Source organism: Lingula anatina, chromosome 5 (genome assembly GCF_051362555.1).
Source record: "Lingula anatina isolate TDL-2025a chromosome 5, LinAna3.0, whole genome shotgun sequence".
In the NCBI taxonomy this organism is placed as follows: domain Eukaryota; kingdom Metazoa; phylum Brachiopoda; class Lingulata; order Lingulida; family Lingulidae; genus Lingula; species Lingula anatina.
The window spans coordinates 8,403,649-8,431,104 of NC_141771.1; the positions used below are offsets into that span (position 1 = coordinate 8,403,649).

The 27,456-nt window shown below is 36.1% G+C and overlaps 1 protein-coding gene across 16 annotated transcripts in view; it reads left to right on the forward strand.

Moving 5' to 3' along the window:
- The window catches only part of LOC106167537 (partitioning defective 3 homolog), a 51,340-nt gene continuing 23,884 nt past the window's right edge, over positions 1–27,456 (forward strand). For 10 of the 16 annotated variants that reach the window (XM_087012492.1, XM_087012496.1, XM_087012498.1 and 7 more), the window contains exons 1-10: positions 1–214; positions 719–1,116; positions 19,125–19,229; positions 21,818–22,064; positions 22,592–22,920; positions 24,233–24,412; positions 24,825–24,988; positions 25,371–25,577; positions 26,233–26,319; positions 27,230–27,355. In XM_087012492.1, the coding sequence (XP_086868618.1) occupies positions 997–1,116; positions 19,125–19,229; positions 21,818–22,064; positions 22,592–22,920; positions 24,233–24,412; positions 24,825–24,988; positions 25,371–25,577; positions 26,233–26,319; positions 27,230–27,355 (1,565 nt within the window). In that variant the 5' untranslated portion in view covers positions 1–214; positions 719–996. The remainder of the gene's footprint in view (positions 215–718; positions 1,117–19,124; positions 19,230–21,817; positions 22,065–22,591; positions 22,921–24,232; positions 24,413–24,824; positions 24,989–25,370; positions 25,578–26,232; positions 26,320–27,229; positions 27,356–27,456) is intronic. The other 6 variants (XM_087012495.1, XM_087012497.1, XM_087012501.1 and 3 more) reach the window with 5 other exon arrangements.

The following is a 27,456-nucleotide window of genomic DNA, read 5'->3' on the forward strand; positions in this document are numbered from 1 at the left end:
GTTAATATGCAAACGAGGCTCTCGTAAACCAAGATGGAGGAAACGAGAGAGGGCAGCGCTCGTAGAAAGAAAACATTGGCTCTTAAATTTGCTACTGTGTGATTCGCACGCAACGAGGCACCCAGCAACTAAATTCAAGTTTAAAACAGTTAATGGATTTCACTTTAAAGGTGTAAAAACAAGCTTCGGAGAGGAAAGCATTAACTTTTTGAAAGTAGGTCACGTTTTGAAATGTGCGATTTACAACAGAGGAGACGTGATTCATTACCATGTAGCTCACTGACATGCTACTTGTGGAATGTCTGCTAAGTGATCGGCAGGTTAAATGAGTGTAAAGATGTGTTAGATAAATAACTGTTAATTGTGAAGAATGTGAATTTCGCTGGGTCATTTTGAAAGGAGGGCGTACTTTGACGTTGAAACAAACTTCATGTAGAGTTTACCGTTTTAAGTGTCAAAATCGTTAGAAAAAAAGTGAATTTAATTGCTTACAATTAATCACTCTTCCTTGAATCGTTTTCATCTTGCGGTTTCATTGTTTTTATTTTCGGTATTATTTTGATGATAATACGTTGAAACTAGGGGGAAACTTAAACCAGGTGCCTGCGACCTAAGTCGGAAGTAATAAGCCACCTAGAACAGCTTTTGACATCCGGTATTTCATGAGATAGTATCAGTACTTTGTAACCTGAGAGCTTCCCATACTTTGTTTTTATAGTGTAAAGGAGAAACAGGCACTGGAGCCTTGCAGTGTGGGGATTTCACGCCAACCATTGAACCCTTGTGTACCACCATGCTTATTGCAGCGAAGATGAAATGAAAACCGGAGATTCTTTTTTATTTTGGGAAAAATTACCAAGCTTTGCAGAAGTGGATTAATATTAAACATAACATGCTTCAATAAACCTACAGCTTAAACTGGATGAGAAACCAACTCTATACATGTGGATATTTCACTCAGGGTAGCAGTTTTGCTGGGAACATACACACCAAGTCATGAAAGTCACAGTGTGTTTTGGAAATACCCGCGTTGTGGTCCCGTGTGGGACAGGAGAACTGACTGTTGGGGAACTCATCGAGAAGGCCATCTTGAGGTACAAGAAGGCTACGGGAAGGGTAGGTAGTTATATTGTATATATATATATATAATTTGTGAAGATTTATTTCTAAATGTTTCTTCATCCTGTATGTTACCAGGTGTGTGTGGTTGACGGTTCTTTTTACAACTGATAAAAAGTTCTTTTTTTTTCTTCTTATTCAGAGAAAAAGAAATTAGTCAATAAATCTATTTTGTTATGTACCTGACACTATTGAACACCTCTTTCTAGATATGTTATCTGTTTATTGAGGAGATGAAATACAATGGCTTCATGAGGTGACTGATAGTGTGTTACCTATATAGATAAACTCAAGATCATGTGATATTACAACTTTGATGGTGTTTAGTACCCCACAAAAAGTGGGTCACACCCCTGTATCCATATAGTCGGCTAATGTGTTAGTAATAGTTCTATATTACATCTCTTAAATGTCTTTCTTCTATAGTACCTGCCCCATTACTACCTGTACTAATACATGCACCTCATGTTTGTTGACAAGGTCCCAAGAGGCAGTTCACATCTTGGTATTACAAGACACACTCTTAATTTTGTGCTCAGTAATACAGTCTTTTAAAAGCACTATAAGGGTACTCAGGTTTTATTCTTGATTGTAAACAAGTCAAATGATGCAAAACAAATATATATTAGCCCAAAATTATTGAATCTGTGATAGACTGGTTTCAAATTATCAAAAGGGAGCACAGCTGCATTGAGAAGAAATTAAGAATGTACTTGAATTTGGAGTGAATGCGCCCAGAGTCATTACAGAAATATTTCTTGCATGGACGCACTGTGGGACATAGAAGACAGATGGGATGACTAAGGAATGCTGTGCTGACACATAGTGTTATGATGGATACTGTCAAGGCTGGTTACAATGGTGCTTTTATTACTCCACAATGATGAAGGACTGGTGATATCATTCTTAGGGGCAGTACGGTAGTTGCTCAGAAATTTTAAATACTTTTTTTGCAAGATAATTTAATAGTATTAAACTTTTGAATGAGGACATAACCTGCAAGCTTTGATTATTAACACTTATTAAATTCATTTTTAAGGAGAATGTCAACAGAATAGTGTTTTGGTGAATCTTATTGTTCAGTTACATTCAAACCAAATGAACAATTACCATGTATAATGTGTATCTTAGGTTTTTGAATAATCAGAATATCATCCATGGTGTTTTAGGGAGGGGGGGGGGGGAGGGGGGCCTTATACAGTTTGGAGGAGAATGGGTAAAAAATGATGAAAAGGTAATAAGTGAGGAATAAAAGCTATGGTGATTTATCCAAGGGTTTTTATTGTTTTCTCTTAGGTCTATAATGCATGCCTTATTTATTGTAAAATTCAGTGAGAAGGCAATGTGTTTGTACCAAGCAAAGTTCACAGAGGCATTCCTCATACACCAGTGTCTGAGCATCCACTCGAGATTTCTTTTGATAACAAGTGTCTGTACTGCCAAAACATACACTTTGTGTTGGGATGAGATTGGGAACATTTCAAGTGCTGGCACGTTGCACGTCTCTCTACATGCTGTGTTTCCGTACATTTCCTCCTTTCCCCAAGTGAACAAGGAATGAACATTGACTGACCATGAAAAAATTGGCAACGCAGTAGTCACATCTTGAAAGAAATGTTCATTTGGCAATCTTACTGTGTTACAGATGGTAAGAAGAAAGAAGTCATACTAAAACTCTGCCAGGCTGGCTTGAGTGGATTTTAAGTAGGAAGCACTTGTGCCTGTGGCCACTATCTGAGTTTTTTTTTATCAAAGAGATGTAAATAAATGAAGAAAAAATACATACGAGAGCCTGATTGCAGTTTAGCATCATGTGATCAACTGCAGATTTACCTAGCTGTCAATGTAGTCACAAGGGATGGGAGGGGGGCAGGGGGGGTGGTAAGCTTTATAATTAGACAACCCTCTGCTCATTGCACATCACAAAGTAAGGTCGGCCCAACTTCACAGGAAAGGAGCCTGAAGTGGATCTGTTAGGATATCAAAGATACTCTCAGGATGATAAGGTCCTCCCCCCACCCCCTTATTTTCCCGTAGAAATTATTCACTAGCCAGAGAAATATCTGTAAAAAATCAGTCTCTGTGATCCTCATGGAGGGTACTTGAAAATCAAACCTTCATTTGGCCAAATGTCCATGTTCTCTATCCTTGCTGTGACCACACGGAAATGGTTAGGGGAATATTGAAATTTTGTCTAGACATAAAACACAGAAGTTTAATCACAACCTGTTGTCTGGGTCCATTAAGGGTCAAAGCATTTCCTGATCATTTTGACCAGTACAGACAAAAATGTGATTGACCAGCTTAGTCGAACATATCTAGCTGACTTGTTTTTTTTAAGTGTCTTTAGTAATTTTTTTTCTTTTCATTTAGAAAATGGAAGGGTTGTGTTATAAAATAAAGGCTGTCTGACTGGGGGGGCAGGGGGGGGGTACTATTTTTTCACCAAAAAAAGAAACTTGTGTATGGCAAGCACAACATAAGTCATTAAAAACCATTCATAGCAAACAGTGTTCATAATGTTTTAAAAAATAAAAGTGCTAATATAGAAAAAAAAATGAATAGTCTCTTCTCAGCTGGCCAAAACCAGTTATTCTCTATACTTTATTCCCAGGAAAGATTCACACGCAAGTTGCATATTTATTTGGCATACGTCAAAAATAAACCCATTAAACAAGCAGATTCCCTGAGCACACACCTGGTATTAGACCTATGGGAAACAATCTCTTAGCTCATTCCTAGATGATGATGAGCAAGCACCTGCCAGGTGGACTTGCATCTACTCTGACAGTTTCACAATAGAACTCGAGGCAAAAAATATGGCACCACTTTGTACAGGCCCATAGCCAGGAGGGTTTCGGGGGATTGGGGGGGGGGGGGGGGGCAAAAGAACACCCCTTATTGCTGGGAAATGGTCCTATCTGGGTAAAATTTTATCTAGGAAAAAGGTCCACTTTTCCAGAAAAATAACCTCCCTTTTGAAATTGCTGGCTATGGGCCTGTTTTAGATTAATTTTTTTTAGCCTACATTGAAGTCAGCAGAAGTCCCTTGCAGTGATACAATATGTATCATTTTAAAAAAAGAAGTAAACAGCTTAATTAGACAGATTTACCCTGAAGTTGAAGCGAAGTATACTAAGTTAATGAGTTAAGAAATAAAGGTCAGCTAATTGAACATTGGATCTGAAAGTAATTTGTAAAGCAGGCCCCAGTGGAAGATATTGATGGAAATATGCAACCAAGAGAGACAGGTATGGTGTCTGGGATAATAACACTGCTCACAGTGACACACTGCTGGCCACAGGGGTTACAGTTTAGCTATCAAAATGTCTATTTAACTGTCATCTAGGAGTGACCACTAGCAGATGGACAGTTCGGGTTCAGCTTGACCACCCATCTTCTGTGTATCCTCCATTGGCTGTCACTGTAAGACATCGTGGTACATTGAGCTTTTTTAGATTGCTTGTCAGGAAGAAATTAATTTCTTCCAACTGAATCATTCAAAGATTGATCACTCTAGTATGTGCAGGTCTGTTAACTTTTTTCCTGACCTTACTTTTGGAGTAACGTTTATATATTTTTTCAACAGATTGTCCTTAGGATTTACATGTAAAGACCAGTTCTTCTTTGTTGAAAGTTAAATGGAATCAGGTTGGGCATCGCCTGCTTGCTCTGCTTTGGGGGTTTTGTTTTTCAGAGCATCAAATTTAATTTAAACAAAGCAAGAGGGGTATCTCCTTTATTTTCCATGTAAATAAAGTTCTCTAAAACTCACAGTAAGAATTGTTGCCTTGTTGCCCAAAATTCACCTCAGGTTTCAGATGTATAAACAAAACTTTTTTATAAACAAAACAAAACTGTATAGCAACCTTGCACTGAACACTAAAGCTCATTTAAACCCACTATTTCAGGCTAAGTACTATTCCTCTGGACGCATATTTTCAAAATTGCCTTGACATGAATATTTTAAGAACTCTGGGTTTGATAATAAAACTAAATTATCAGTAAAATTGTCATGAAGGCCCTTGTGTATAACATTCAACATGCTGTACTCATTCAAAGATTAACAAAGAATATATATATATGATAGAATGTAGTTGCATCGAAGTGCTAACCTTCAGAAGCTAAAATAAAGCTTAGTTTCAGGTGGAGTAGTCCTAATTGTGCCCTCCTCCCCTCCCACCCTCTGATTTGAACACCTGCCATCATTGTAACAACCTGTATGCATCCATATAGTACTTGAATCAGCCAGTCAAGGTAAATTACAGCACAAGATTAACTGGGTAAGATAGATGTTATTACCCCCTGCTGGGGTCACCCATTCCCTCACCTAGCCTGTGCCTTAATGTACATTCCAGACACGGATCGTTACCGTGGTTGAATGGCTGTGGAAGAGATTGTAGTACAGCAGGGAGCATCTAGCTTTTTTCTCTCTTGTCTCTTGCCAAGTTGGGCATGGAAAACTAGGTTTAAATTAATGCCATTGTAGAGAAAGGGTCCTGGAACAGAAATGCTATGACACTGGCTGGCTGACTAAGTGCTTAATGTTCACACTGGATGAATAACAGTTGTTCATGTTTGGAAATTGCTCTGCTCAGAAAATGTACACAGTAGCAATTTCTAGAAAAGTCATTGTAATTATTATTTTTTTAATTAAAAAAATTAACAGAAGCGATGAATATTTAGTCAGACATAAGCTATAGTGTAGATAAGTTAAAGATGTTTTAGCTGGACTGGAAATTTGTCTTGACCTGCACCTGGAACAAAAGACATCTTAGGCCACATTCAGCACAGAAGAATAATTTGTTTAATTGCTAGACCTGGTGACCTGGTGCATGTGGTAGTCAGGGAGATCATTTGGGGATTGTCTGGCATCGCTTTCAAGTGGGATTGGCCATTTTGATCCACTGACCAGTTAGTCCGCAGATCATTTGTTCTGAATGCGGCCTTGCATCTTGTGTTGCAATTATGAGTGTGGAACACGGTACTAATAAGCTGTTTGAGCATGTGGCACTGCTACTGGTTCACTGTTGGTTATCAGGGATTTGTTTCTGAACTTGACACTTTTCTGTTTACTTTGTCAGCCTAGAAACCGGTCTTATGTCTTGGGTGTGTAACTTTGTAACTGTATTTGTTTGCTTTATTGGGAACTGTGTGTTTTTGTGTCGTAGCCATTGCTTGTTAAAGTGAGAAAAGGAAATGTTGTAACAGAGGGAATAGTTTACATTGTGTGATGAAAGAGTCCAGGAAATAAATAAATGTATAATTTAGCAAAAAAATCACATTGAGTTGTTTGTGCCTGTGTGGGTGTACAGCTGGATTAACAGAATTAGAAGTACTTTTCTGCTACATTTGCAACCTTGAGAAATGCCCTTTCGAAATTGAGAAAAGAGATATGTGTAATGTTAGAGAAACAGGAAGAGATAGAAAACAAAGTGAAAGACACGATTACAAGGTTCTTCACAATGTGCACATTGTAGCCAACAACCTATATTTGAACAGTCACGCCAGCTTGGGCATAATGTTTGTTGAAGACTTGCTGCTGCACTTTCAAACAGCTTGTGTACATGCTTCTTTGTTTTGTTTGCAAATGAGTCCCAGAGAGTGGCTAAAATGATCCATCGCTGGTCCTTAAAAGCACATGCTTAACAAGCCACCATGTTGTTTCGGGAATTTCAGTCCAGAAACCTGAGTTGAGAGTTAGGGGTCATTTCTTCAATTGTCTTGTAAGAAGAAGGCCTGAGAAAAACAAAATGTTAGAAAAGATTTGAATTGTTTAAGTTGAAGCAGCTTCTTGACCTGGGAAGTGAATTTTGCCCAGTCATATTGTAAGATGTGTTTTGTCACTGACATGGTTGCCTTGTCTGGTGCTTTAATGTTCCAAAATAAATGAATGCATAAAAAAACTAGATCTTGGTCTTATCCTCAAAGATAGATTTGTTTCCACCTACCCTTGGCCTTTCTATCAAGGTAAGCAAAATACCACTATTATATATATAGCATTTCAACTTGGTAAAGCACATTTCCTCTGAGGCTTATAAAATTTCAAATGCCAGTTACACAAACTTCTCACATTTCTCTCTTTCTGTTACTGATTCTCAAACCTAGAGTCCTGTTCAAATGGTTCACTGTGCTGCAAATAAAAAAAGAAGAGGAAAAATAAATAGGAAAAGGATTGAAAAAAAATGAAATATAATAGCTTTCAAGCACCAGAACGGTGAAATAATGGAGGTTTTAATGTGTGGCAGGCTTTGATGATAGATAAAATGTGCTGGTACTATGTCAGTGATGGTGTGCTGTTTACTTTGCTGGGTGTTGCTGGAAAAAAATCAGCACAGTTACTAGTACTTGCATGTTAAATGGTGAAATTCAATGAATTTGCTAACCACCAGAGAGAGAGAGAGGGAGAGAGAGAGAGAGAATGTGTGTGAGAGAAAGAGGAAGAGAGAGACAGAAAAAATATAGCACTGTCTCCAAGCTGCAGTCACTTTGCCTGCCATGTCCTCTTATTTGTCACCGTTACCTATGCCAGGCATTTCATTACCCAGACAGCTGGGATAACTTCTATTAATAAGCTAGCTGCCTGTCATATAAACTTAATAACAGGCTTACAAAGACCTGTAAACTTTATTGATACCATGTACATAAATTACTTTAACTTTATTAATGTTATTCATAGGGGTTTCTCCTAGCAAGGGACTTGAATATGATGGGCAGATGGGGCAATTCCATGGAGAACACTAAATCAATTAGATTGATTCATGTTTATGATTTAATTGAGTGTTCAGTGAGATACAATTTAGTGAAGAGCCAGTATTCTTGCAGATATAGCTTGTGTTTTGAAAGTGTGAGAAGTTGGACAGAATTAAACTGGGTGAACTTCAGTTTGTACCTCTACTCTATGACCTTCTGTCAAGCAGGTGCTATATATTTCAGGAAACAAAATGAAGAAATGGCTCATAAAGTATATTTATAACTTCTTTCTAGTAAAGTAATTCATTCAGAGAAAACACCATGTATGTTAAACTTGAATTTCATAACCACATTCTTCCAGCTAATATGAACACCATTGTATTGCTCTACAGTAGTTATACCTAACAATGAAAATACTGCATGGTGAATATTCATGGCATTCAAACAAAATTTATCAGATTAATTTCCAAAATTGATGTTTATTTTTAAAAAATAGACAAATATTTTTTATTAAAATCTTTTTAAAAAATTATTTTTTAAAATGTAAAATTGTCAGTGTCAGCAACTTGTTGTTTATAAACTTTTTTGAAAAAAAAAGATGAGAAATTTGTATTAGGTTGGTGTTCAAAACTTATCAGTAATTACCGTAATCAAGACCTGTGCTGTCAACACCAGGTCTTCCTGTCACCACTGTGTACCAAGGTCCACTGTTGGCATGTAGGTGACACCTGGCTCTTGTTGACAAAAGAGGGCACCTTTATGAAGGTGTTGGTGACACATTTAGCATGTGGATATAAATAGAATTTTAATTCTGGTAGGAGGAGGGAGGGTCCACATGCCTGTGTATTGGAGTTGAGGCTTGACTATTTGTGTACATGTATTATGTGCATGTGCAACATATACGAGTATGTTGTTTGTGCATGTGTGGTTTTCCATGTTTGTTTTTGTGTTATTGAATGCATGTACAGACATACTGACAGTGTTTATGTTCATAAGCTAGCTCTCTCTCTCTCTCTCTATATATATATATATATATATATATATATATTTCTCTCTCTCTCTCTCTCTCTCTCAGTGAAAACCTAAAATATTAAACAAGAAGCCATGTTATTAGCATGACAGACACATTTGTGTTAAACAAAATACATAATATGTAGGTGACAGTTAACGTCTGTCCTGTCCTGATGATGACAAATGTCATAGTTATCAGCATCCTGCTTGTTACATTATTATTACCTCAGAACACATGTCTGGCTAATGAGCATAGATGTGCTAGATAAGATTTTATATCATCAGGCTCCTCCCCCCCCCTCCCTCCCCTTCAAGCACCCACTTTCCCATAACCCAGGTTCAAATTTGTCTCTTATGATATTGAAGGATATTAGCCATCTCTCTCTTTCTCTCTCTCTCTCTCACACACACACACGCACACGCACACACACACACACACTTGATATAAAGACGTACATAATACAGAAATTTCTAGAGACACACTTTCCACTGTAAGGTTAAAACTGGCAAGATTAGACTTGATTCATGAAGGGAAATGGCCCTCTCAATCAGGATAATTGCATACCAGGAGAGGGGTTTGTGGTTTCCAAATATTTGGCAATGGTTTGGAATAGGTCAGGTGTTATCAAAATGTTGAACATGTTTTATGCACATACAGATCTGACTGACTACAGCTTGTGCCCTGGTTTTCAACAAGATTTCAACCAGTTTTAAACCTTGGGTCAGTTTAACTATTTTGACAAATGACAAATTTGCTTGTTATTTTGTTAATAAGTAAAATAAGTTAATTTAAGATATATTACATAAAGCTATTAATTCACACAAGTTATAAGATGCTTGTCATTCGTGTGTGTGTGTGTGTGTGTGTGTGTGTGTCTTGATATTTGGACTGTTGGAAACATCCAAGCACCTTTAACCAGAAAAAAAAGTTTGGTAAATATCATTGCAGTTGTTTATGGGTCAAAACACGGTAACGGTGCCATGGGTGTCAAAATTTTTTTTGTTTCATTGAAATTTCAAAATTTTTACATTTTTGTAGAAAACAAATCAAATTTTCAGATAATGTAAGTTTCATTGATATACTCCCAGTACTTTTTCTGTGAGCCACTGGGAAACAAAAAGGAAAAAAAAAATTGTCTCTGACGGGACACATGGTCATATTGGCCTGAGTCAGATATTAGGTTGTTTTTTCAAGTTTTTATCTACCAAATATGTTAAACTAATCAGAAGTAATAGTTGAACATAGAAAACTGCCACATATCACTTATTTTGAGTACAAAATTATTTAGCACTAGGAGTGGTGTGTCCCGTCAGAGACATTTGACTTCAAAAAGTTTTTATATTTTCCACATCTGGTAGGTTGTATAAATGAAACTTAAAATCCTCTTTTAAATAATGATAAGTGATGATTATAGCCAAAAATTACAAAATTAAAACAATTTACAGTGAATTTATTGCCACATTTTATCATTGTCTCTGACGGGACATTTTCTGTCTCTGACGGGACATTTTCTGACAGATGTGAAACACAAGGTTTTACATCTTCAATTGAATCATTTTCAAGTGTTCTGGTGTGTTACATTTCTTGTTTTTCTTTTGCAACTGATCATTACTGGGTAATTCATTAACCATTACTGATTTTTAGCTAGGTTGACTGTCAGTGATTAGGTGTTGACATGTGCCGTCAGAGATCATGTCAGAGCACTAGAACTGTGAGCAGGTCATTCTGTTCACTGCATGTGCATGATTTAGAACAGAGTCTGAAGGAGACCTTCAGCTCCAACCATATGTTATGGTATCTGATTATCTGCACCATAACAAATAGTCTGTCTTCACTTGTAATAAGGCCATTCTCGAAGACCTCCAACACCAGCAATCATTCAGCAAAGCCCATTGCTGGTCAGTCGAAGCCGAGCCCCCAGTCAATTCAAAAGTTGGTTTTTACTGTCTAAACATGGTACTATCATGAAAGAGATTTTGGTATGGAAACTCAGTGGTACTTTTTATACCACTGCCCATGGCAAAGAACCAGTGGATGGGATCGTAGGGGAAATGAAACATCAGGTTTGGAGAGCAGTGCTCCAGAGAAAAATGGTTGTAGATACACCTTGTCAATTCTATTTGGCTGGCAAAGAATTATGCTCCAATGTCAACATAATGTACCTGTCTGAAGCAGATATTGTAGCAGCTACCGCACCCATCAGCAGTCACTGGGAAAACTGTCCATCTGTTCCAGGAATCCGAATTCAACACTTCCAACAGCTTCAGCCCCAGCCCCAGCCCCGTGGACATGTTCTTGTGTCAACCAATTCTTTGTACCAGCAACCCTCTTAATATGCTAAACTTATTCATATGACTGGGGACTTTGATTTGCCTGCACATCCGCACTATGACAATGTCAGTCAAGGCACAGCTCAGTCTCACCAGGGAGATTTTGTCATTGCGGAGTTTGCTGCCAGGAAAGGAGTAAAACAATTCTTAGGTTAGGTCACCCATGACACTGAAGATGGCGAAATGGAAGTCATTTTGTTACATACGTACTGAAGGTTCTGGTAAAAGAAACTTTGTGTACCCTGCCACAGAAAACAAAGCATGGATTCTCATAAAAGATGCAAATGAAGTCCTTCCAATGCCTAGCATAGACACTCCTGGACTTTACTTGTTTCCATCACCTGTTAATGTGACTGGTTGAAAAAATCTCTAAAGTGCAGAAAAGATATATGTTCTAAGACTAATTGAAAAACAGGATTTATTATGTGAACTATCATGGAAAATGTTGATTGATATTGAATTATGTCATCATGAACTTCAGTAATGGACAGTGGATTACGTGAAAATTATACTGTGCCTTATCGCTGTGTCGATCATGATAATTAATTAATATTCTAAACATATTGCATCTGGTGATTTTTCTAATGTACAGAAATGCTATTTTGCAATAACCATCAAGTAAGATTCATTAGATACAAAAATGTGGCTTTTTAAACCTCTTTTCTAAGATTTTTCAATAGTGCCCAAAAGTGTCCTGTCAGAGACGTCCCGTCAGAGACAGTGACTTTTTACACTCAACAGCCCATGCTGCCAAGGAAAGTAAACAAAACTGGCCTGTTTGTGCATTAATTGCTTCCCAAGACTTTTATCTTGCAATATGAATCACAAAAGTCTTGATTAAATGAAATTTCAAAGAGAATTTTGCATTGGAGTTTTGGTAAAAAAATACAGGGGTCAAAAATGTCCCGTCAGAGACCGACCTTTAAGTGATTGTCATTCCCACATTAATTTCAATACAAATTAGCTGCTTGTTTTACATAATCCTTTATGGTCCAGCTAAATAAAAATGTATTTAAAAGAAACCATGTGGATCGTTTACCAACTGTAATTTTTAAAATTGTCTCTAAAATGTCCCGTCAGAGACATTTCAAATACCGTGTTTTGACCCTTATTCTAGAGAATTCTAGAGGTTTAGTTTGACAGCTGTTGCTGACAATTTACACTGACCTTACATAAAACCTATAAATGTCTATGTCTGTTCAGTATTTTGTTTTAACTTGATGACAAAAATCACTGACATTCAGGTCACTCCAGCGCATAGTTTAACCCTGTGCAAGTAAGATTCCTAGCCAAATCATTGATGAAATTGTGAGGTTAAATCATTTTATATTTTCACATTCATTCCTAAAAACAGTTATGTCCTTTATTTAATAGAAGATCTTGAATATGAATCTGTGTCTGAATGAAGCAGTTATGATAATCAAACAAAAAAGTATTAATAAATTTGCATAAGATCATGAGTTTACAAAATTTTATTTCAGTTTATCTGCATAAGATTCAACACAGACTTCATTTGAACTTTTAATGACAAATGCTGACATGAATCATATGTACTAGTACTGTACATGTGCAAGTGCAGCAAGGTGATGACCTCATTTGTAGAATAGGTCAAAAGCAGGGCAGCAATTTGATTAATTGGACAACTAAACTTGCCCCTCCCTTTTGTAGTAAAACAGCTCATTTAGCGTGGCTCTACTGGAAGATGATTATCTGCTTTCCTGAGAACCATCTGCTGGCTATATCCAGGGTCCCAGATCTGGGTTAGCTACCCTGATCTATTTTGTCATCATTTTTTTCCCCTAAATTGCTGAAAAATGAAAAGAATCTGCTGTCAGGCATATGAATAAGTTATAAGTTTGTGGCATATCTGCGCATTAATATAAAATCTTCACAAGGTATTGAAATAATTGTATGGCACAGTCTGGCATGAAAAATTAACAAGATCAGATTGTCATTTATGAAACGCTTTGAATGTTTTTTATTGTGTTCTTTTATCGATCTAGCAACAGTCAGATAATGTACTAGTGATCAACCAGTCCTGTTATTGTTGTTACCCCAAAAAGGAGGAAAATTAGAAAATGATCAGCTAGAAAAAAAAATGTGACATTGGACTTTTTTGTCAAAACTGTTAACATTTGTTAAAATAAATATTCAGTATGCCAAGTCCATTTTGATATCAAAACAATTGTGTACTGAAGAAAAATATCCTCCCACTATTAGTATATTTGTATACCAGGTGTACATGAAAGTAGCAGAACAGAAGTGTGCTAGTTTAGATGACTTCACTTTGAAAGTAAATGCCCTTGGCAACTGTGACATTCTACCTCGTGGCTTTTTGAATTAAAAGAAAGACTACGTAATTGGCCACTGTGGCAGTTATTAACTTCCAAAGTTATGAATGCAGGGCAATAAAAAACTGTGCGGTGCTGAAGTATCAGGAGCACATTGTTCTAACTAACCACAGCAATCCTCAGTCCTGGTCCCTTTCCTGGAGGCGTGTTCACATTTTCACTTAGACCTAAAAAAAAAAAAAAGTAGGAAGCCAAACAAAAGTGTGTGTGTGTGTGTGGAGCAGGGGGGGGGGGGGGGACATTACACAAGGTGTAAATCACCAGCTGACCCTTCTCCAGTGTTGACTAATGTGTTGTCACCCCTGACACTACCACTGATTGATTATGGAGGGTAGACATTAGATCTTGCAAAACTGTAACCACAAGAACTGATAGAACCATTTGAATTCATCATGTTTGTAAAATCCTTAAAATTCAACTCTAAATAAAACAGGTTTTTTTTTTTTTTTTAAATATACATAATATCTTGGGATATGCAGCTGACTTGGGCTAAATCAGCATCCTGCAGCTTTGGACAGTTTTTCCAGATTTTTTCAATAAGAAATCGGATATTATGGTAAAAGATAAAGGTGACCACCAGCTTGATTTAATATGGTAAAGCCACTTTGGTAAACTTTCCCCATGTGTTTTCAATAGCTTTTCAAAGATAACACAGGTCAGTGGTCAGTGATGTCCAGCAGTTATGCTAGGGTGTTAACAGGTGCTCTCAATACATGGGCTACCATGTGGTCAGTTGAGGGTCATATAAATATAGGCTTCATTCACATGCAATGTCTATTTTCTAAATTCTATTTTCTATTCGCGGTATGTCTTATGATCACGGTCTGTGCCCTGAATATCCTGCGGCGTAATTACTGGCAGCGCTATAAGTAACTGGCTTGCGCTATATATATATCTACCCTGTCATCAGATGAAAGATTAAGGCTTTCTTGATAAATTTTACGTCAGAAATGAATGAGCCACAGCCTTACATATCTGATAAAGATGGAATTATGATTAACTTTCAATCGAAATCAAATCTGAATCAAAACTTAAACTTTTGAAATTAACTTCAAGAGCCTAGATTAACTAGAAAAGATACTAGTACAGTAGGTTTGTTCTAGCTTGTAGACTAGGTCCCGTTCCTATTAGAGATATTCCCACCTTACTTATAACATTTTCCTTAGAATAACATTTATTTTGCCTTTATTGTAAGGGGATTCCTTTTTTATTTATATTCAGTTCAATTCAATTTATTTCTGTATTGGTACATAGATTGTCATGACCTTGTACAATATGATATATTAATGATGATGCAATACAATATAACGTTTCTAAATATATCCTTCAAAGCTAATTATATTTCTTAAAATCAGACCTTTAAAACAGTAGAACCCCTCTAATAAAGTGCCTGATGTCAATATTTCTTTCTGAAATGTCATGAACACATGGCAGTCTAAATGAAGGATGCCTTCAGTGCAGGTGGTATGCAATTCTTATTCAGATGAGCTTCTTGTGGTGAGCTAGTCATAATCCAGCAGCCTACTAAATTAAGTCGTACCAAGCTTATGTCACCCCAACTTAATTGGAAACACGCCTGTGAATTAATGAACCTGTAGGTGTGCCGTGTAGTTTATATACTGTGGTCTAATCTTTTCTTAATATGTCTAAAACTGTCAGAGTATGAACAAACAAACATAGTTAATCAGGCAGACCCCTGTCTGAGATTTTCTCCTGGAGATAATGAGGCTGTTCAGGGAAAAGCCACAAAGAGGGGATATATGAAATATCCAGATGATTTAATAGAGCACCTGCTGAATACTTGACAGCTGTGCAGGTATGTCAGTCCCAGTTTATACCCTCTTTGCTGGGAGATTTGAAATGCCAGGAAGATTATCTAATATAGGCAAATATTCAAACATTCAATAAAATTTCTATGAATTCTGATTTTTTTTTTTTTTTTTTTTGTGGGGGATTGGGGAGGGGGGTAATACAGATATTATTTCATCTCCAAAGACCAGGCAGTTTTGATAAAAAAGAAAAGTCTATCTCTTGCATGTGTTTGAGTATTAAAAATGCACGTAAAATATGCTTTGAATTTTAAAAAAGAAAAGATGAATAAATGTTAAAGTTTTGCACCCAACCGTAAAACCAGGGTATCTTGTGATATAAGATAAAATCGAAACATAGGAAGTGGCGATACCCTAATCTCCTAATCATTTTAAATCTTCCTCTTCCATCTTTAATGATTTATAGTTTATATCCCAGGGGGAGGGGGAACTAAACATGCAGATAGTAGCAAAAGCTATCTCTTAATATTTTCCTGTCAAGGATTTTTTTTTTTCTTTTTTTAACAAGAACAGATTAACTTTCTCTGACTTCACATTAATTAAGATTAAAAGGAAAGATGAGGAAGCATGCAACTTCCAGTGATAGTATCAGGATAAAGGTGATAAAGACACCTCTAATTACCTATGCTATGGCCTTGGGCTGTCTGACATGATGAAGGGTGATATCCACTGCTGTGGTGTAATACAGTGTATGCTGGGTGCATATTAAGCCTTAGCTGGCAAATGTTAGGATGTAGATCACACACACACACACACACACACACACAGTTCTGTGGTACATGAATGCAAGAATTGTTGAAGTCAGGACATTATTACTTAGACCACATTCAGACCGATAAGGGAAGTGCCCCACTCGTCTCCCTGAATGCAAGTTGGAACAAATCTTTTGTAAAAGGTACAATCAGTACAACAGAAGCCAGATCTCCCCCCCCCCCCCCCCCCCCCCCCCCCTTTCGCCAAACAGTCATAACTCCTTAGGTACTGGTAGACAGCCATATTGGCATCAGTCACTATTGGCAGGTGTCATTTTAAGTGGCTATTGGTCAGGGGGTTAATCCCCACTTCACATTCTTAACCACTGAGATATTTATTGAATTTATTGAGTAACACTTAATAGTGCATATCAGAAATCCAATTTAAAGAAGTCCTCTGTGGTATGGTGGCTTGTTTAGCTGCAGCATGGTCATCTAAATATCAATATTATGAAGGTGTCGTTTCAGTTTGAGAGAGAGAGAGGTACTAGTAATCTTATACCACTTGAAAACTAAAACGGTTGTTGTTGAAGCTTTCAACCTGCATTGAACATATTATGAAGCTTTTTTTGTATAGAATTTGGAAACTAAATTATTATTTAAAAAAAAAAAACTATATTTTGATGAAAATGCATTGGACCAATACTGAGGAAGGTCATAGTGTGACCAGAAGCTTAAAATGCGAGGTGTAGCTTAAACTTTGTGTGCAAAGTAAAAGGTTTAAAATAATGCTCATTAACAAGAAGAAGTGGTTTCAATGAAAGTGTTGATACTAATAATCTGCTGAAACTTTAAGTAAATTTAACTCTCAGATAAAACACTAAGGCTTCGTTCACATGCAATGTCTATTTTCTATTTTCGCTATCTTATGATCACGGTCTGTGTCCTGAATATCCCGCCGCGTAATTACTGGCAGCGCGAGCCAGTTACTTATAGTAACTTATAGTAACTGGCTCGCGCTGCCAGTAATTACGCCGCGGGATATTCAGGCCACAGACCGTGATCATAAGACATACCGCAAATAGAAAATAGAATTTAGAAAATAGACATTGCATGTGAACGAAGCCTAACAGCCAAGGCAGCAGTGCAGTACTGGTACTTAGCCAATCGACTTCATAAGCCATAGGGACAAGTTCTTATAGCCACACTTGGCAGTTCCGACAATAGCCTGCATTGATTTCATATGCCAAGTATACAGAGGTGCTGGATATGATTAATTGTTTGTCAATTGACTTTTCGTCCACCGGCAGTGCCCCGATTATTCTGTGGAGCGGGATTGATTTGTTGGGACTTGACTGGTGTTTTCAGGGTTGTTCTCGTGTCGCCAGCTGGACGATAATACAAATGGTGGGTCATGAGTAATTAAAAAGACCCACAACTTTCCTGAAATATTGTTCTTCTCTGTAAATTTAAATTTCAAGTAAATTTATGATTGAAAAGAAGTAGCTTGGGCATATTTCATACTCTTATTGCCTTCTATACACAGTAGTGTTCCACTATTTAGAATAGGTAATAAAGTTCAGATCTTATTCTCCATGCTGTATTATTATTATTATTCTGCCTATGATAACAAAGCCATGGTTCACTCAGTGCATTAGGTGCTGGCTAAAAAAGCAACTCCCTATATGCACACATAACAAACAAACAAGCACTATGCAGTGTTCTTGTCCTGTCTCCCTAACTCCCTTAGAACTAGAGTTAGACTCAGATATGAACTTTTAATCTTAAAGTTAATAAATTTATTGAGGAATATTTTCAAAAGTACTAAAAAACAGGAAAAACTTGAAATCATGGATTTTCATGTGTTTTGTTTATTTTGATTGTTTTATATTATGCTAATAATTCTTGTTTTCAACGTTATCATAATGTTATAATATTGTTACTGTGTACCTACTCTAGATCTCTTCCTCACACCTGTATAAAACGGATGATTCACATGATCAATGACAGTCACGTGGTTGGAGTACATGTATATTATGTACCTTGTTTGATATGACTAGATGTAAAATTCCAATTTGTGAAAATAGATGGCACATCGTCACATTTTTCTCACACAGAACTCCACTGGTGTCTGATCTGTTATATAACTGACGTCTGCACGGCATTACGTGATTAATAATAATTTGCTCAGTAGATGAGCATCCCTGTGACAGATCTGAAAGGTCAGTATCTTAAGCCACAAGGTTTTTCAGTCAGGAATACAAAACTAAGGGGGTCAGGTCATAGACAACAGCTGCTAGAGTATAAAAACGTGGTTCATGTTTTCATATAACTGTCATCGCTGTGTTTCCCCTCCATTTGTCCTTGTCAATTGTGGCATTATTCTTTTGCATACTATGACTGGAGCGACATGGTTTGTCATGTCTGCAGACAGCAGTCCTGTTCATACAAGGACCAGCTTCAGAGACTTGAATTTGGTTTAGGTTCATTTCACATAGTGCAGTATACTTTTCTGTTTTACACCATTTTGAGAGATTGACAACTTCTTAGCCTGGCTAGTACATAGTGAGGCATTAATATACATTCAAGCATGTGCGCAAGAGTGTACACACACATACATACCAGTTTAGCGGAAAAAAACATATATTCCTAATGTACTAGTAAGCCCAAAACTTTCATTTCGTGTGGAACCTCTTTATATTACCCATAAGACACATGATGTTGTTAGAACTGAATGACATGCTTCCTGATTCGAACAGAAGATGTCAAAATAAATGAAACTAATTACATCCTGAACAAAGCCATTAGTGAAAAAACACTCATATCTGGATGGTTATTGTTGTGACATTTACATGGAAGGAAACACATCATTGTTGTTGTAATATTTTGTTGCACTCATTATTAGGGTATACTCTCCTTGTTGGTGGGTTAACAACTAAATTGTATTATGTTATGGTCTTGATCATTCGATGTAAATCGAATTTGCTTGACCTGTGAGTTGAACCAAGTAAGATGTTATACAGTTACTGCCATGCTGAATAAATGATAACAATCTGTTGTCAAATAAGACCATAATCAAAGTTTGTTTATTTTTCCAGCCCAATGACTACTATGTGAGGATTGACACATTAAAGAATTACAATGATGGCGGAATTCTTGATCCTGATGACCAGCTTTGTGATGTGGCAGATGATCGAGAACAGGTATGCGTTTCAGTCAGTATGGGTCACATTTCAATCTGGTTTAATTTAACAAAACTCTACGTCTTGGTTGTCATGGAGACTCTTCTAGGTTTTCTGTAGTATTTTAAAATCTCTTTAAGAAGTTTCACAGTAGAACTTAGGATTGAAAGATGGTCCAAACTTTAGACCCAAAATTTGTTCCATATTAAAAAAAAAAAAGTTTATTAAAGCACTACTCACTAAAATTGTACAACTATTGGTCAAAAATGGTAACCCTCTTTTCTCATCATAACATAAAATGGGTACTAATATTTTTATTTACTTGCACTCACAAAATAATAACTGTGGACCAAAGTTTGGTTCAAGAGAAAGAACCCTCTTTAAGTTAATGATCATGACAAACTCATTTTGTGTAACGGGACCAGGGTTTATATCTTTCTTGGTTTAACTTGAATTTGGTTAGAACTTATCCTGAGCAAAGTGTAGTTAACCTATTTATTGTTCAGCATGCTGGTGCAGGGTATTGTTTATTGTTATTGTTCACCCTACAGGTAATATGAGTGCAGCGAGGAAATAAACTCTGCAATTTAAGCCCGTAGCTACATGATCGAAAAATTTTGTTTACTTTGTATCATATGCTGGTTGTTAATTGTTAGTGTCGAAAATAAGTGGTGGGTTGAGTATATAATGGTGGAATCCCACTTTTTAAGAGTGCCGCTGTCGAGTTTACCGAGACACAGTGGTCTGTGGTCAGTGGAGATATCTATCGCAATGTCAATAAATTGACCCGCACACTTGAATGAACTGCAATATTTACAGGACCTCTAATTAATAGCTTGCCAATAAATGGGCTTCGATTGTGCCACATAGTTTGCATAGTTCCTTTGTTGATGCGGTTTATTTCTGCTAATTTATTGCATTGTTAACAGAGACGTTATCCGTGTGGGGGCATTGATTGAGAGGAAATAGGGAGCAGCTATTATTTGTGGGTTTATCCACAGAAAGCTGCACTTGAATAGGCCTGCTTAGAGAAATCAACATTTATCATTTTTATTGGAAAAGACCCTAAATCTTGATTAATCATTCAAATGAAAATAATTTTATATAAGATTTCATTATCAAGAATAATGATTGCCTGCTAGTAATTTATCTTTTCTTTGTGATGAAAACCTCAGCAGGAGAGATGTTGTACTGAAAATAGAAAGTTAATCCAGGTCTTTCAGTGATGTTTTTAATGCACTACGACATTACCTGGACAAGTACAGAAAAAGATAAAAGAAAATTATGTGGAAAGATTTTATAAAAAGCAATGACAACACTGAAAAGTAACACAGAAACGAACAACAGCAGGAAAACTATCAACACACTATATATATTTTTAAAAACTTGATGAGATTTTTAAGAGCACCTTGTCAGTGAAAAATGACTATTTGTCATGCAAGCATTGCGTAGCATTGCATTTCAATTGCTGGTGTTTGCTGTACGCCTCTCATGATTTACATAGTGTACTAACTATGACAATTAGCCCAATTACAAGTCCACCAACAGAGTAAATGTTGAACTGGTGTGTCATGTAGAAAACAAAAGAGCAGACAATTGATAAGACTTTTATATTTAAGCCAAGTTTGGATTTATGCAAGATTACAAGTGAGCAGGTTTGTATTCGTGTCTGTTGTTTAAGATATTGATTTCCTAGAAATCATCTGGTTGTTTTTATAGGTGTCACAGAAATTGATAATAAATCCACCTTTGATGGGCAGGTTTTTAGTGTAACAGCTTTATATGATAATCTTTAAATCACGAAAATGAATTACGTCTAGTTGGTCAGTTTTTGAAGTGTGGTTTAAAAAGTGACAAGTAAGAAGTGAAGGCGTGTGCTTTTACAGGTATGTTAAGGGTTCTACATTAATGGTTACGTAATTGTTTACTAGTTGATTTATTGGTGTTATATATTATCAGTGAACAGAATTTGCTCATCAGTTTTTATGCCTTTACTTGGAAAAAACTTAAAAAAAAAAAAAACAGATTGAAAGCTTACATTTACCATCCAATCAAAGTCTTTGATGCCAACCAATATTTTTTTGTTCAATTTGGAATTTTATTCAATAATTCATTTTTTTTTTTTCAATTTTTCTTCAGAGATCCTTCTTCATTAAGATTTTTTTTCTTTACCAAGTTTAAAATAGTGGATGTAAAACTTGAAATTAATTGATCTGTAAAATTTCTTCATGTTCATACCAAATCACTTAAATTTACTTTGTGTGCAACATTTAATATGGCTGACAGGATTTTTTTCCAAACTACTGTTACGATTTGTACTTGAAGAGCAATAACCTATGTTTAGGTCATTTAAGTACTTTATTTTGTTTCCTTAAACAACACATTTTCACGTCAAAATCATGGCTAAATGATTATATCATATTGGTAATATTCTCAGCCAAAGCAACATTTTTCTTAGACAAATTTGTTTCAGCATTTTGATAAAATATCTTGATGTTAGCTTAAGCCTGGTGACAATTATCTAAGTACTAGTAGATTATTTTGCTGATAAGCATGTTTTATGTTAGAAGGTACAATAATTATCCTTATATTTCTAATTTTATTTCCAGATCATTGCTATGTATGAAGAACAGAGTGCTCCCTCCGTACCTCACAATGGCGGTGACGGCACCAGTGCCAGCTCCGTGGGCACCGCGAGTCCAGATATCTTCCAGGCAGGTGATGGACACCCCCACCCCCAGGGACACCACCCCCACCATCCCCCCGGGCATCATAATGATAAGACATATGATCATATACTAAGAAGACACAGTGGGAGAAATGATGTTGTTATAACTTCTAATGATTTGACTACAGGTGGGTGGAACTTTTCATGTCTTAATGCTTACTAGGACTGCTTGCATAAAGTCAGGGTTAGGTAATTTTATATATATACAAAAATGTAATGATGCATTGAATGGTTGATCTAAGGATTCTGTAAGCATAATTGACATATCTGTCACTGAAGTATTATGTAGCTTATTAGTAGGTAAATAAGTCACCACAAACTTAACAAACTAAAACAAAATTTAGTTTACAAACATCCAGTGTTAAGAAAATCTTTGATATAATGCAGTCATGTCTCTGCTTCAGTGAGCTATGTATGCAAGTAGAAAAAAATTCTGAGGTTTATACCAATGTGAGCGCAGCTTGTTACATAAATTTGAGATTTTGATTACATTTTGTATTATAAGGACAATTTATTTTGACACATTTTGTACCAGACCTGCCAAGACTGCATTGTTTTTTTTTTTTTTTGTTTTGTTTTGTACAAATAAACAGATTCATTGTTTAAATCTTTGACCAAAGATATTCAGTCAAGATTTTTTTTTTTTCTTTTACAGCAACTGGTTTAACAGTTCTTCAAGTAAGACGAAGCAGTGACCCAAATCTCACAAATATCGGGAATGAAATAACACAAAATGAAAAGACTAAAGAACCTATTCCACCTATGGCAAACAAGAGATGGTCAGCTGTTGTTACCATGGATACAAATCACCCACCAAGGGGAGGCTCACTTGACAGCACGGGGTCCCCCATACAGCAGAAAAAGCTGTCTGCCAATCACAGAGGGTCTCCACTTTTAAATCACAGGGGGTCCCCTCAGTTTAACCACCGAGGATCTCCGCGTAATCAAAGGCGATCTGACCACCAGAGGCAGTCTTCCAAACAGGTAAGAAGAACAGAAGGGGGAAGGCATGTTTGCTTTATTTAAAGCAATATGTTCACCATTTTTTACCCTTAACTTTTTTTTTATATTTTTTTTATTAACGTTAAAACTAAGGTTAACTTGCACCATATGTTTAAGCACTTTAAAGCAGTTTTTTGAACATGCATCTTTGGAGATATATTCTATTCACCACCTTCTTGTTAATGCTTGACTGTTGTATTTCAATCCTTGGTTGCTTTTAATAAGTTTGGTTCATAAAAACTTAATTACCTTATTCATATTGTTGTGTTTAAATAGTTTGTTTCCATCGTGTTATTATATTTGATTAACTCTTCCTCTTGTTACCTTATTACTAAAGCTTGAGCTGCTTGAGTTTTCAAAAGAGGTTATTGGCATCAGTAATTTTTATTGTATCAACTTTTCAATCATAACTTTAGTTGCTTCATTCAAGTGAAATCATGCTGATCAGTATCATTCTTGGAGAACTAAATGCAAATTAGGTGTTACACTTAGGTAATGACCCCCCTCTCCCCCCCCCCCCAAAAAAAAAAAAAAACAAACAAAAGAGAAATTAAGAAAATAAAAAAAAAGATCAAGAGATTTGGTCCAAAACACAAACTAACATGTTTTACAATTATGATTACGATGAAAATGTCAATACTCAATAGTTCATATGTTTACGCCTTAATAAAGAATGATGCTGCATGATTTTCACACCATTTTACCTTGATTTCTCGCAAGGATGGTTATGAAGTGGATAGATTTTCACATGCAGTGTCTTTTTATTTTATTCATAATATTTTTTCCATAAATCTTACGTATTTGTTTTCTTTAAGAAGATAACATCAGGTAGTTTTATATCCAGATGCGTAATTTTACACAAGCATGTTTAGAGATAATCTCAGCTTAGGCTTCGTTCACATGCAATGTCTATTTTCTAATTTCTATTTTCTATTTGCGCTATCTTATGATCACGGTCTGTGCCCTAAATATCCCGCCGCGTAATTACTGGCAGCGCGAGCCAGTTACTTATAGTAACTTATAGTAACTGGCTCGCGCTGCCAGTAATTACGCCGCGGGATATTCAGGCCACAGACCGTGATCATAAGACATACCGCAAATAGAAAATAGAATTTAGAAAATAGACATTGCATGTGAACGAAGCCTTAGTAATGTGGATGAATGCAAGAAATAAAAAAACACTGCATGTTTAGAAAATGCCCAAACCATCCCTGCAAATTAATAATAAATTTATTTACCGCATGTAGAGTGAAGCTGTAGCTTAGCTAGTCTCTTCTGCCTTTCTCTAACCCAGGAGGCAGATCGCTCCGATGACGAAAATCTTCCCAAACGTATCGGAGGTAACGGGCAGGAAAAAAGTGCATTTACACGCTTTGCTCGCGACTCTGGAAGACAGTCACTCGGTGGCGGACACCCTGCCATCTTTAAATGGATGGAGGCGCAAGAAAAAACAGAAGAGCAATACCAGAAAAAGGTCTGTTTAAAAAAGAATAGATGCCATTAACAGTTACCCAGTCAGAGGAAAAAAAAAAAGAATTTGAAAATGGTTTTTCTCATAAACTGGGTCCATTTTCCAGTTCTGACCTTGTACTGTAGTAGTGCATGATTTCCTGTTACTCCTTTTTGGTTTTGTGTGTATTATTGTAAAGAAATTCCTGTATTTTTGTTAAGCTTTATAAAAACTATATATTATATTTATATGTTTTTAGACATGTTCTGAAGTGTTCTTATCTAACATAAATATAGTATTATTAACACACCTTTGTTCATGATTGAAAAAAAGTTTATTTCCTACCTTATAGTATGTCCAAGCTGAGAAATAAGTGATTCTGTGGGTGTGTGTGTTTGTGAAAAAGGACACAAAAATATCTTGTTCTTGCATTCAGGCCCCAGATGGCAGGAAAGAACCACTAGGTGGCAGTGGAGTGGGTCATCAAGATGAGCCAAAGTCAGTGTCAAGGGGAATAGATGTGGGCCAAGATGAAGAACACTCAGATGGACACTCAGACAGCAGTAACCCCCATGATACTAGTGGTGACACAGACAATGGGTGGGTATCAAGATATTAGATTCTTAGATGTCAGGAAGTTTTTGAGGTCAGATAAAAAATCAATGACAACATTACCTTTAGACTTCAATAGCTTGTCACTTAGCTAGTCATAATATAGGGGATGTTTGCATTAAATATATCAACAAACAAAAGGACAAGTTAAAAATATATTAAGGTTGCAGAATATAGTATATTGTTGGAAAATAATGATCTGCTTTCAATCATGGTGTACTTAAAGATTGCCAGGAAATTAATGGACTTTTACCAAACTATGTGCCTCATGTAGGGAGATTATGTACATGATTAATTCCACTTAACTGAGCAAACAAGTCTTAAAGTGAAGGTAACTTGAAGGCTGTTTGTGTGAAAAAAAAAATTCCAGCAAGCAACCCCCGCCATCTGCAGATTCAAAGAAAAGCAACAATGAGTTGAAGAGTATAGAGGTTGTTAGATTGACAGCTGCCATAAATGGGCAAGATCAACATCGGAAGTTGCATAGACTGACACCACAACAACAACAGCATCAGTATGACACACAGCCTCACCAAAAATTATGTAGTTTGGTTGGAAAGAAATTTGGGAACCCAGTGTAAGGCTGTTCTCTGGACTTTGGAGTGTGCTGTGTCTGCAAATTGTTTTATTTTGTGATTCTGTTTGAAGGTTGAGTTTGCGTTTCTTTGGCAAAGTTAGGGGGCATTGTGTATATTATTCTCATATCTGATCTTTTGATGACTGCAGAGTTGTTGCCCAGTCCAAATGATTTGTTTTGTTAGAAGTTGTCTGAAGCTGGCAAAATCTTTTTGGTGTACATATCATTGTTTCGCTGAAAGACAAAAACAAAAGAATCTGGCGATGACATTGGTTTGATCATTGGTTTATTGAGTGTTTTATACTGTTGTTACCATTTTCCCCTCAGATATTTTTTTTTCTGTTGAAACGATATAAGGGTTATGTTTAGGATATTTTTTCTTTTTACGCAGACTTTCTTACTTGAAAGTATGCCAGTGTGGTATATTGATTTCAGCATCTTGAAAATATACATAATGATTGTATAATTGTTATAGTACTGATTTTTACTAGTGAATAAACATGGGAACAATAAAATTTAAAAGTAAGAAAAAGTACATATTGCAGCAGATACTCATCATCTTACACTAAATATGACATGTCTGTATTTTTTTAATTGTTGTTTATTACTATTATTATTATTTTATTATTATTATTATTATTATTATTATTATTAGTGAAAGAAGAGAAGAGATGATTGTGCTGAAAAATGAAGGTGGACCACTTGGTATTCATGTTGTCCCAGACTATGATGACTATGGAAGGTAGCAAATTTTCTTTATTTTTCTGTATTTTTTTACACTTATTTTGCAGAACATTAAGTGTGGGGTTTTCAGCAATTTTGAAGAAGCTCTTAGTTGCAAATCAAATAACGTGTTCCACCAACTGAATCACAATATGGCATCCAGCATAACTTCCAAAATTGAAATATGTCATTTGTTTGGGTCCTTCAAATGTAAGGTGTCATTCTATGTTTAGGTATCCATTGTGTGCATCTGCTAGCGTAGAACTATTTATTCACTGTTTAGATTATATAATTTATGTATCATGTTGTATAGATATAGTGCTACTGTTGAAAACTCATATTTTCCTTCATTATGTTTAGAATGTGTCTATTAGACTAAGTAGAGAACTTCTATGATTGTCTAGATTATACATGAGTGTTGTAATTTGTAGATTTAGTGTTGTAACCATACCATGGATGTGGTTAGTATGGCAAGAAAGAAAAGAGAAAAGAAGGAATGATAAAGATATTTGAGGCATCAGCAAGCCATTGGCAGTGAATAATATGCTTTGTTTTTCTAAAAATTTTCATCTATCAAAGAAAAGTTAACACAACTTTTTGTAAAATTTTACCTGACACATGCTTTTAGGTCTTAATTACGTAGCAGTGAGGTTTGTCATTTTCTAAACAGACTAAGACTTATAATTGGATTTATATTTTGCGACCAATGATTCATATGGAGAAACATGGGACAGGATCAGAATTTAAGTCCTTGGTTATAATTCTCTGTAAATTTGGACTGAGGATTTCTGATGCCTTAATATTCAAATGTGACATTAAGCAATTTTTATTTTCATGTTGTTTCTTTGCGTGTTGGTGTAATAGCTTTGGTTAGTTACGTGTTTCAGGAAAATTGTTGTTCTTATTTTCGACTAACCCTGTGTTTTTAGGGATATGGGGCTGCTAATTCAAGGTATAGAGCCTGGAGGCAGGATCCACAAAGATGGCCGCCTTCGTGTTCAGGATAAAATTATTGAGATTAATGGAAACCGCTTAATTGATGTTAACTTTTCACAGTAAGTTTGGTTTCGGTTTATGTTCGTTATTATTATAGTGTTTGTTGTAAGTTAATATTGATATTTTTGTTGTTTTTATGTGTTGGTGATTTCTAATACTA